General features: G+C 34.5%; 1 protein-coding gene across 1 annotated transcript; it reads left to right on the top strand.

Annotated features, from left to right (window-relative positions):
- Positions 1–491: 491 nt before the first annotated feature.
- Positions 492–12,332, top strand: LOC116306451 (steroidogenic acute regulatory protein, mitochondrial). Its single transcript, XM_031716518.2, has 6 exons — positions 492–619; positions 7,604–7,803; positions 8,335–8,371; positions 8,916–9,018; positions 9,418–9,567; positions 9,924–12,332. The coding sequence occupies exons 1-6, from the start codon at positions 571–573 to the stop codon at positions 10,246–10,248; spliced, it is 864 nt and encodes a 287-aa protein (XP_031572378.1). The 5' UTR covers positions 492–570; the 3' UTR covers positions 10,249–12,332.
- The last annotated feature ends 17 nt before the right edge of the window (positions 12,333–12,349 follow it).

Raw genomic sequence — 12,349 nt, 5'->3', positions numbered from 1 at the left:
ATCTACAGTAGATAAGATGCTTAACATCCATCATGACACACCAAACATTTGCGACAGGTTTTTTTTTTTTTGTACCAAATTTCCAAGGCAGGTCATATAAATTCAGAATATATCGTGCCGCTCTTGGGTCTAAATGCGTCAATTATTCTTCGTTGAAATGAAAGATTCCACGGAAAAATTGGGAGTGGGATTTTGTTCCAGAAAAATCCATAATCCCGGCGTCCTTTCACGGGTTATATACATATATATGAGTATGACTCATACTTAATTCCAAAATCACTATTTAAATGTTTCCTTTCGCCATATTTAAAATCATAGAGTTATTACTCAATTGGCATAGTATCTGACCGGAATTCCGTTTTCAATTCCATCAAGTAATATTCGTTTTAGTAAAATGACTACTTCTTCGCTAAAAGCGAAGGATGTGACGTAAGTAACGCGATCTCCATAGCGTGACATCTCAGGTGACGTCATGTAGAACCTCTGCGAGATTTGAATTGGCGCATAATTTATCGGGCTTGAAATTGTAGAGTTGTGTACTTGCTTGGTCGTCAAGATCTTGATTTAAATATGACGACCCCTTCGTCGTACAGCACATGGCCCATAAGGAAGTCGAAAAGTAAGTACTCCAAGCTTTCTTTTGGTGATAATTTTGACCTATTTGATGAGTTTGTCGTGCATTCCGTGTAAGATTGAAACTGATTGAGTTATGGTTCAGTACGTCGATTTCGATCTTCATAACCGTTTCACTTGTCTCTTCTTGGCTTCTTATATCATTCTATTTAACGAACACAAACTAATTTAACCTTGAATGCTTTCAAATATGTCTAAAAAATCTAATCAAAGCCGTTGGGGTGACAAGGAATCTTATTAGACTGTACTTTGTACGTTTGCTCAAGGGTTCGACCCAAGCGATTGTCCCTGAATTTACATAAAGAAGCCTGGTTTTTGAGAGACCGCATCTTTCAACACGAAGTGGCATAGCAAAATAAAACAATAAGCTGTGAGATATCACACTTCAAAATAGAAGATGAGAGTGCTTAGAATCACGAGATATCGCTACTATTCTTCGCGCTCTAATTTCTATTCTTCCTCATGCATATCGAGCAGACACCTTTCTAAACTTTAGTCACAGAATTCATATGAGAGTTTTGATCCTAACTTCGACTTCCATGTCATTTCTACGTAAACAATTTCAAGACCATGGCCTAGTTTAGGCTCACAGTCACTTTACATAGGATTTTATATGTCAACAGTATAACTGTTTTCTAAAGAAAGTTAGGATGCAAAGACTATGCAGCCATCTTGTTCAACTGCTCTGTTTACTCAAGAGTAAAATATATTCATTGATCTCCCAGAGTTGTTGACTGTATTTTATTCTCACTGAGGGATAAATTATTATGTATTAGAATCTGTTTTGGGTTCTTTATATCAAAGATTGCCATATGGATCTCATTATGACGAATCTTGACCTAAAATTCATTTATAATTTAGCATAAAGATTCAAATTTGTGTCAGTGTTGTATCGAGCTTCTCGTAAAAGAAACAGAATTTAGGTTTCTACACCAACGGACAAAACTCGTATATTTTAACGCTCTAAACTCAACGCTTTTCCGAATAAGAACATTTCGTTAACCAATAACTTTCCTAAATCAACAAAACTAAGTCATTTCCTACCCCAAAAAATTATTAAATAAGAATATCAGAAAATCATATTTTCTCCCTGATATCTAAATATTAGACATTTACCTGAGCTATCTATTGGTGAGCAAGCAGTTGTCATTACGTCAATCAACTCTGAAGTTAAAAAACTTTTAAGCCACTTGTTTTGATGTAGACTGGACAATTGGCATACTTATAAACCATGCATGGCCACTGCCTACATGTGATTTGTCTAATATAATGCTATTCCATGCGGTGAAAGAGAGACTTATACATAATACGACCCCTACAGTGGATTTTTGTTGCTGATTGTATACATCCATTATATAAAGTCTGTAATATACAGTCTCATAAAGGGTATTCATACATCTAGGCTAAACTATAATGCATTTAACCTTTGCTCTAAGGCTGGTATTATAAAATTTGCCGAAGGTATGATATTCCAGACTGTGGGAAAATGTCCTCAGACAAGGTTAATTGTTTTTGTTGAAGTCGATAAGCAGTTTTTTGCTAATGTTTTGAACAAAATCTTTATTTTTGATGTTCCTCAAGTGGAACAATTTACATTATTTCCATACTAACAATAACTATTAATGATCAAAATATATCTGTCATTAATGTATTGTTAACTATTTTTCTACACACAACAGAACCTTTATTTTACTATAATTAATATAATATATATAAGATTAAAATTATAAAAAAGTTATAAACCTTTCTTGCATGAATGGTCATGTAATTCCAAAAGAAACAATTAAGTTTAAGATTGATTAAAATTATGTTTGTTATCTCTTGTGGTTTATCAAAGTTTCTTAAACTATAACTCCTAGACTCACCACATTGTTTTGTTCGACTAACATTTCTATATTAAAACAATTAATGATCCCAAACCATTGAAAATGTGGCTAAAACCAAATAGAAAAGTTATCTGATTTTCTCCATGAAGAAAAATTAATCCTAATGATTAATTTTTTCATAATAAAGTAAATAATAATAAAGCCTACAGCTTCCAATATTGTTATTATAAGATATTTTCTAGATATATTTCCTGTTAATTTAGAGCCTAGTAGCTCCTTCACCCAGTGTGTTTTGCAGCTGCTTAAAAATATATATTAAGTATTTCTAGAGAGTTCAGTGGCAAGTCACAATCAACTGATATTGTCTTAGTTTGAGTGCTGACAATTAATTGGTTTTGGCCTACTTGATGGCATAGCTTTGGGTGCTGCTGATTAATAGATACATGTAAAGATCTATATATAGTCACGCCTAACTATAATATAATGCTTGTATGTGGCACTTAGATATTATTGTCAGCACTGGCAAAATAGTTTGATATTTTAAAGTTTCAGTGATTTGACTTATATGCTGACATGTTCCTACATGTCAAACTTGTTAAACGGTACATTATGATCTCTATATTATGTATCTTGCATAATATCTAGTGACAATTCTTCTAAACATATAAAAATATGCAAAAGACATGACAGAATTATTGTAAAAAACGTTGTAAGGAAGTTAGTAATAAGAAATATATTTTCTGTTGATCGTGATTTAATGTTTATTTTCCTTTGTATCAAAGTTATTAATTAATGAGAAGTCTATTTTCTGTTGCTTGTGCTGCCATATGCTTTCTTTTCTCTTTTCCTTGCTATTTTCATTCTTTCTGTCTTCCTGTTTTTTTGTTTTTTCCCTTTCTTTCATTTTTTCTTTCACTCTTTTTCATACCTGTCAATCAAAAAGAAGTAATGATTAATTCAATCTAGTAAAAAGTATTGATCAACTCTAACAGGCTGATGTATATTATAGAGCTCAATATTTCTCTACACACTTTAAAAACAATTTATAAAATGAAATATAATGTGTAAGCTGGCTACCATGTTTATATCAAGAAGTTCACCCAAAATTGTTTGAAAATAATTTATAAAAGCATTACAAAATGGCTGCTTATGTCTCTGTACTGTGATACAAACACTCTGCTCCAGGGTATTCCAGAGAAGTTCAACTCTTACATAGCATAATTCAGTTTTTTAATATAGATATTTAATTTTATGGTGTGTACTGTTGTGAGTGATATAGTGCAGTTTAAATTTATTCCATATGCAATAGTCAGTTTTGAATTTTGCAGTTTATAGGATATATGAATTTATTAATGATATTTACTATGAGGGCATAAACAGAAATTTTAAAACAAAACAGGCATTTCACAGAAACTTCAAGAAACATTTGATTCCCAAGGTTCACAACTAATCAACTTCCTTAAGCCATGTTTCAAGTGATGTCTCAGCCTAATAACATACCTTATCTTTTAAGCATGCACCATAAATTAGCTTTAAAAATATGTCACCTATGCCTAGAATCTTTTTGGAGTTAATTTTCTATGCAAACAACTGTGTATTTTGAGATACTCGAGATTGTTAGAGGAATTTTTAGCTATTTGAGAAATTTTTTTGAAATTTATTTAGTTTGTTTAGTGTGGTTCTGTATATTTCTTGATGAAATGTGTACATTAATGTAAATAAAAAAGGATTCCATTCAGTCTCTGGATATCAATGTTTTCACAGTTGATGGTGGAGGTTTTTGACATAATCTTCCCTTATGCATTAGTAACATGGTTGAATTAGTCTTCAAGAGCCACATGGCTGAGATTGAAGATCTTATAGTATATTATAAAAGAATAACATTGTTTCTTCAATCTTAAATGGAAAAAGGAATTAAGACACTAATTCACACAATTTTGGTCTCTAGAGACTTTATCTTCCATCAAACCCTGACAAGATCTTTACTCCATGAACTTGCTTTCCAACACCTGTCAACTTAATTCCCTTTCACTTCAAAATATAATGACATTATTCAAACTTGAAATAATATCTCAAATGTAAAATTGTTTCTTGTAACAAACTGCATTCATATTTTTACTTCAGTTTTATATTCCTCACTCCAATATCTATAATTGTTTTCGCTGCTGATTTGTCAAAATACTGATATTCATAATGTGTAGTTTCATCTCTTGGAAACCTAAACATTAGTTTGTTTTTGTACAATTTTTGAATCTAATTTTGATGTAATTAAGGAAATTGAGATGTAAGACGGGAAATTCCCACCAGGAGGGAAAATATTAGGCTTCTTCTTAGTACTAAGAAAAGCTTGTCGTACATCATCCAAACAGCATGAAATATTCATCAAATTCTTCTTTTCTTTATCCTTTTTGAAGTATAAAAACTACAGGGAATTAATTAATACAAATTAAGAAACAATTTACATCATTTCTTCCAATTTTCTTATGAAAAATTCTTTACCAAATAAATTTTGGTTCAAATCTTTTATGAAGGACTAGTTGAAAGACATCATGAAACCAACTCTGTGCCACTTGCAAAGTTTACAACCCCATGGCTTTCACAAGATATTTCCATTCTTATCATTTATTGTCAGACAGCTACTGAAGTAGAGAATTTAGATGCCAAAGATAGGAGTTGATGCTCAAGAGATGTCAATATTAATTGATGGTGTAGAGTGTTCAGAGCTCAAGTGTAAATTAAAATGCATGAAAAAACCAAATGGTCACTACGAGATAAAACTTTTCTTTAGTTAGTACTTATTTTGTGTAACTTCTCGACTTTCTGGTCCTTTATTTCATTTTTTTTCATGGTTTTTATTTCTTAGTTTTAATTGAATTATTCAACAATTATATTTATAGTCCCAAAAACAACTTTTTTTTGTACTTTTTATATCTTCTAGAATTCCAAAGGTCTCATTTCTTTTTTTCCATTTCTAAGGTTTAACTGTATAATTGAGCAATTATATTTATATAAGTCTGAGAAACATCTTATTTTTGTACTTTTCTTTATTTTCTGATTCCCATTTTTTAGTTTTCATTGAATTATCGAATAATTATATTTTAACTCTCTTATAGAAAAATAACACTCTTTCGAATGCAGTACTTTGACACCGCAAACCTTTTAACTTAATATTTTTCCTACAACTTCCAGTTGAGTGCACTCACTCTCAATGATCATATTCGCTTCAACATGGAATTTCCATCCATCCCACAGAAAAATGAATTGGGGAAAAACTTTCAAAATTCATTGTGTATAAACTTTGTAGTAAACATAACATCGACACAAGCTTGTTCTATTGTTTATATTTTTACTTCTCGTTCCTTTGTTATATTGCAAGCATTGCTTAGTTATTTATTCAGGTGTATTTTGTACCAACAGCAACATAGCTGAACGTAAACAATGCGATTCATAAAATATTCAAAGCAATAAAAGTTATTAGTCTACTTTGAAAGTCAATTCTCGTTGAACTTTTCTTCCGCACGAAATAAAATCCGACGGAAATAATAAAAAAAATTCAATTAATGAATAGCATGAGTAAGCTGATCACCAGTTTAAAGGGCATAGCTTAGTTCCACCTCGAGAAATATATTTTAAAACTGGAGCTTAACAAGCAAAGAACATAAGAACCAAAAGAATTAATAAGATTATTTATAAAAACTAAACTGAAATTATGAGATAGGTGATTTTTTTGAACCAGAATAATGCTATTGTAAAATGTCATTTTGCAGGATATTTCAAATTGTGCGTGAGTTGTTTGATATAAGGAGATGGAATTACTCGGAATGATTCCAGAATGATAACTATTCAATCATCAGCCATTCAAAAATTCATTTATCACGCCACACACGACAACAAGTCAGAAGGAAAAATACGTGTGTCACGAAAGAACAATTCGTTTTTCAATTTTGAGAAGCCATATTTTTTTATGTCGAAATCATTTCATCAGTCAAGCATCTTTAAGTCAGAAGCTGTCATTTTAAATTAACGCCACAAAAAAACATCAGTCTTCAAACTATGTGTCACGGATAGAGTACCTACTATATATCTGTGAAACAGTTCACAAAATTGTACAAATTAGTTTTGTAGGTCTACGGTCTACTGAGGTCTACTGAACTTACTAATTTGTGCAATTTCTTCCATAGTTTTTCATGGATACATGGCATACGCTCTAACGTGACTGGATATAAAGTTTGCGTGCAGCATTACATGCAATTTCAAAATTTGAATATTTTTAATTCTATGCCATTGGAGATTACGTCTTTATTGCTGAGGGTGTAGTACTGTAGATCTGGACAAGCATAATCGCTGACTTCCACCTCTTTTTCTTCATCTAAAAAACATAAGGCCCTTCGGCAATAACAAACGATGGAGTCTTTGCTTATTTAGGTATTTAGTCTAGCGGACCGGAAAAGGAAATGAATATAACCTTTATGTACGCCAATCGCAGACACTTGATTATATAATTTGGACTCTTTATCATGCTAATGTATCGACTAAAATAAACACTAGATATTTCATCTTATTTTGTTTAATGTGTCGATCATTTGTATTGGCCTTATTACAGCATGCGACCTTGCCCCAAAAAAAGCATTACACGATTCTAAATAATCTCTTACTCTCGTGACTCTTTTACGTGCATCGTTGCTAAGACGATTACGCCACTCCCAGCAACGATGCAGTCGCGATTCTGCGTGTATATATTTTTGCACACAATGTTGCACGCAGTGTGTGTTATTCAAGAATCATGATTGTTTATAAAAGTATTAGTATTTGGCCATTCCGGAGTTGAGTAAAAAAAACTGGACATATTTCCAAGATGTGGGTCTGTTTCGTCCAACAGTCCTAAAACAATCCCATAAGGCGCTGCAATCCCAACTCGACCCAGTTTTTTCCTCGACCTCGGAAAGGCTTGTAATAACAGTCATCACTAACACTAACGCCATCGTTAAGAACGTTATCAGCGGTAATGGTTTTAAGTGGATGTCTCTCCAACTTCCCTTCCCTTCTGTGTACTCCCTTTGTTAGTTTTGCGACGATCGCTGGAGCGCGCACGGGTCTATTTATCATTGTAATCAAAATCATAATCATTTAAAACTTCCTCCTAGGTTGTCCATCAGTGCATGGGACGCTAAGACATGAGCCACAGCCTTATGTATCGTACAACCCAATACACGGGACTGATATTGAGAAGCTGTTGTCACTTGAGAGTGAAATCCATGAAAACTGGACCAAAGTCAAGAAAACCAAGGATGCTGAAGTATGGCGTAGAAACTCAACCAATCCAAACACTCCGCCAATAACAAAGGTAAGAAAATTATGATTTTAATTACACGATTATTCAATGGGCAGGGGCCGTGTTGGGGGAAGGGAAAGGGAGGGGGTTGGGGAGGTAGGCACCGGGGGTGGGGCTTTAATCTATCATTTTTTACCAATATGCACATTGTTAGAATTTACGGTGTTTCGTTTTGCGGAGAGAGAAAAACTGGAGAACCTGAAACAACCTTTGGGATGATCTAAAGCAGGGCACAACTACCTTACAAATCCAATTGTAATTTAGCGTGTTAGGTTTCGCGCTGGAGAACTCGGAGAAAAACCCTCGAATCAACTAAGAGACCTATCAAACACCATTTCCATAAAGATGCCGAGTTTAGGAATCGAACCAGAGGTCCCGGTGGTGAAAGGCAGGTAAACACTACTTCTCTGAGAAATAATAACTATTGTATTCATGCAAGTACCCCAAAACATTTATCCTTATGGATTTGAAATGAATAGTAGGAGTAGACCATACGAAGGATGGTGTATCGAGCATTTACATTTTACTTCATTATTTCTTTAGGCTGTTCTACACCTTGAGGGAGTACCATACGAAATTGGTAAATACAATCATTGATATGTATTTATACATTAGGAAGATAATATGGCGCGTGTGTATATAAATAAACACGCTGTGAGCATGCAGTAGAGCAAGAGAAGTCGTAGAAAAAACGAAGCGTAGCAGAATTTGAGTTTAGCGTGTTTTCTGTCCTATGACATAAACATGGTTTTTCAAGCGTTTCGACCAATCAGAGCGCGCGTAGTATCTCAAATATTTTATAAATAAAAACATTATAAACACGACTAAAACCGAAAGAAATTCACACGGGAATCTGCGCCAGAGTCCCCCTAAGAGCAAGCATTGATGAAGAACCAAGATACCATTATAGCCTCTTGAACTGAACTAAATAACAAAGACCTCTTGGGAAAGAGGCGCAAGCTGACAATGTTTACGAGCTAACTAAAAAGGATTTGAAAAAATTTTCTTTCTATAATTTTCTAACAATTTCGGATCCCTCATCTCAAGACACTTTATGGAAAATGGGCCTCGTGTGGCATACTGCAAATGAATATTTAAAAAAAATTTTTTTTGGTTATTTTCAGCTGTCAAATATATAACAGACTGGGAACAAAGGCGGAATTGGGACAAGACTTTTGCTGTTATTGATATCTTAGAGAGGATTGGAAATTTCAAAGTCATCTACTGGTGAGTATTATTGCATGATGATATTTTTTGTCGCTACCACGCCCACATTTGTATGCTGTCACGCTCATATTCGTTAGTGTCATCAATGAGCGAGACTAGCGCAACTCGAAAATGGAGGTAAATATGTTTTAAATTCCGAGACAGTTGAAATAAAGTGGACGTGTCAGCAGACAAATTCAGTGGGATCCGCAATAAGCTAACTTCGACTCGTCCACGCTCACTCACTCAATGGAAAAACTACAAGGATTCTGAATGTAGCGACAAAACACCAGTGCATGTAAAGCAATCATTTTTCTCGATTACTTGCTTCTTCTCTGCCTGCTCCTTTTCCTTCTTCTTACAAAAGTGTTTAAGAAATTATTTTATCATTCTTTGAGAATTTTTTCCTTTATTTTTCAGTTCTTTCAAAATGCCTTTATTTTGTAACAAGAGAGAGATGGTTCTAGCGTGCTTGGAACGCCATGACTTTGACCAGCGGTGCCACATACAGGCCATGTGCAGTATTCTCCATCCTAGTGTACCTCAGGTTGTTCAAACCAAAACTATCAGGTACTTTTACCCACCAATTATTTAGCAATTAGTCCTTGAGCCCGAGTGGTCTGACCCCTTCTCAACATGATTTTTTACGTGTCCCCCTATTAAAACGGGATAATTTAAGAAAATAGATTTTCCATTTATTTAGCTAATTATTTTTCGGGTACCTTCCACCTTAAATGCCATAATTGTTTTATTTATTTGACCCCCTAAATCTCAGCAGCCCTCACCCCACCCCACTCATGCCCGTAAAAAATGAACGGTCTCTTAGGGTGTGTTATCTGCCGAAGTCGTAGGCTGTTTTTGCTGTCGTTATTGTATATGTACTGGAGTTTCGACATTTTCCTTACGTTACGCCTGTTTCAAAAAAGGGCGGAGTCCTTCATCTCTGGGATCATCGTTCGTCCTATAAATGATGGTTTAGAGTCTTCCAAAGTCACAGTTATCACACAGATCGATTTGAGAGGCAAAGCTCCTCAGGGGATCAAGAACAACTACCTCGCAGGGAACCCAATCAAGTGGATGCAGATGCTCAAGAAGTATCACGCCAAGCACAAGGACGATGTCGATCGAAAAGTCAGCGAGGCAAGCGACCAATCCTTTGAGAAGCACGCAGATCAGAGCCAATCATCACAAAGCGGAAGTCCCGATAAGTCTTACAAAACCAGTAACAGTGTAGATAACATCACAGATTAGGAACCAATCGCGTAATGTTTAAAATAAACTTAGGGGTATTTGACTCTAAAGGCTTTTTAAGCCATCTTATATGCAGTAGTTCTCGACTTCAATCCAAGGCTCCAGCATGATTTTTCTTATGTACTCCTATCATCGCTTGCCTATTTGGATGTAAATACTAGAAAAACGTGTTCACCGAGGATAACGAGAAAAACACTGGGTCTAAAACCTACTCACGCGGTGTATCGATCATGCGCAGTAGAAACAACATCGTTCTGAGGACACTAGATTTTCTAACCATGTGAAACGCCGTTCAAGTATTTCTTTATTAAGGTTGTGAAGAATACGATGTCGGAGCCTAAAGGAAGTCGAGTTTAGTAGAAAAACTTTGAGAGTATAATTCTTTCTTTGACTCCGTGTACCAGTTAGTTTCTCTCGACGAGGGTCAAACCAATGTTGTAGAGGAGACACTTCACGAAAGCGTCAAGTACAGCTGGTAAACGGAGCATATTTCAGTAAATTTCTGTGAAGAACGAGCTTTTTTCCGGTATTTTTGAAAATTGAATAAGTAAAACAGAAAAATAATTACCATAGATGGAAGAGTAAGTTAAAATCCGAAAATTGTGAAGTTTGAAGGGAATAGGTTCAAAACTCCCGAAGATATGATTTTTTTAAAAAGTGTGAATAGACCAGTTTCGAATTCCAAATTACCGCTGTGTTCCTTGATTACAGACTCACTTGCACAGGGTTAGCCTCGTATCAGTGTCTAAATATTCACAAATACCAACGATAAAGTAAAGAATGCACAACTTCAACAATACAAACACTTTGAAACTCGACGGACCTTGGCTGGAACACGTGAATATTCTGCACAAACTCGAGGCTAACCCTGTGCAAATGAGTCTGTAATCAAGAAACACAGCGGTAATTTGGAACTCGAAACTGGTCTATTTGGCAAGAAAACTTGCAAGAGCCTTCAATGCATTGTTTTCATACGAAATTTCAATTTTGTTTTAAAAAATTTCGCCTATATGGATATTTGGATTTACTCCCTTCAAACTTCGCAGTTTCTCTCATATTAACAAGCTCTTTCAAATGGTAGTTATTCTTCTCATCTGTTAGTTTTGGGATTATTACATGATAAAAGCTCAACTGTAAACCAGTCATTTAAAGTTTTTAATATCACCATAGAAAACAAGCTGATCTATTCATCATATAGGAAAAAAACTAAGATATTTAATTTTTTGTGTTTTAAGGAATTAACGTAAAATCGCAGAGCTTCATGATTCTAGAATCTAGGAAATTGGTAAAATATGGTAGCCATATTTGTTCACTGGTATGACGTCATGACTCGCAATAAACATGGCCGTCATTTCAACTTTCTTTAGTTCTATAGATACAAGTTTCTCCTCTCCCATCCCTCCCTAAGGGAGCATTCGTGTTTTAGACGTCAGGGTGGGATGGACTACATGGCACTAAACTACATAAAACATCAACTAAGTCTTATCAAAGGAATTTACATTATTGTAAACCATCATTGTTCTTTCCAACTTCTTCAGTGGCAGAACTTTGACTTGAACGAAAACCCTGATAACTCTTCCATTTTGACTATATTCAAAAATGTAATGACAATCGATTCCCCTAGATTCTAGTTCTCCATCCCACTAATCTTCGCTTTGGAAAAATGAATGCTCCTAAAAAGGTATTTCCACGTTCTAGATCATCCAGTAATACTGGTCTATATTTACTTCGGATATGAGTACAATATGTGCATATTTCGTAAGATAGGTATGTTTTTCTAAGTTGCTTTGTATCGTTAGTTTAGTGACTACGTAAGGAAAACCTGGTTCGAAGTTGCATTGCAGTGCATTGTGGTATTGTTTTTAATATGGCGTCTATTTCTTCACTTAAAAAGTCCCACAATGCACTGCAGCGCCAACTCGACCCAGTCTTTCTCGACAAAAAGTTATAACACTGAACCTGATTAACGAGTAGAGTGAGTTTAAGGTATTGTATTAAAGTTTTATATAACCCTTCAGTTATTTGTTATCATGTCATTTTATGAACCTAAATACATAAAAATAAAAATGTTTTAAACTGTTCAACTGGTTTAATGCATGAC

This window comes from Actinia tenebrosa, unplaced genomic scaffold (genome assembly GCF_029948245.1).
Source record: "Actinia tenebrosa isolate PJP-AT-01 unplaced genomic scaffold, QUT_ActTen_1.0 PGA_scaffold7__59_contigs__length_16204524, whole genome shotgun sequence".
Classification (NCBI taxonomy): domain Eukaryota; kingdom Metazoa; phylum Cnidaria; class Anthozoa; order Actiniaria; family Actiniidae; genus Actinia; species Actinia tenebrosa.
The sequence above is the reverse complement of the archived record's forward strand: the minus strand, read 5'-3'. Positions and strand labels throughout refer to the sequence as shown.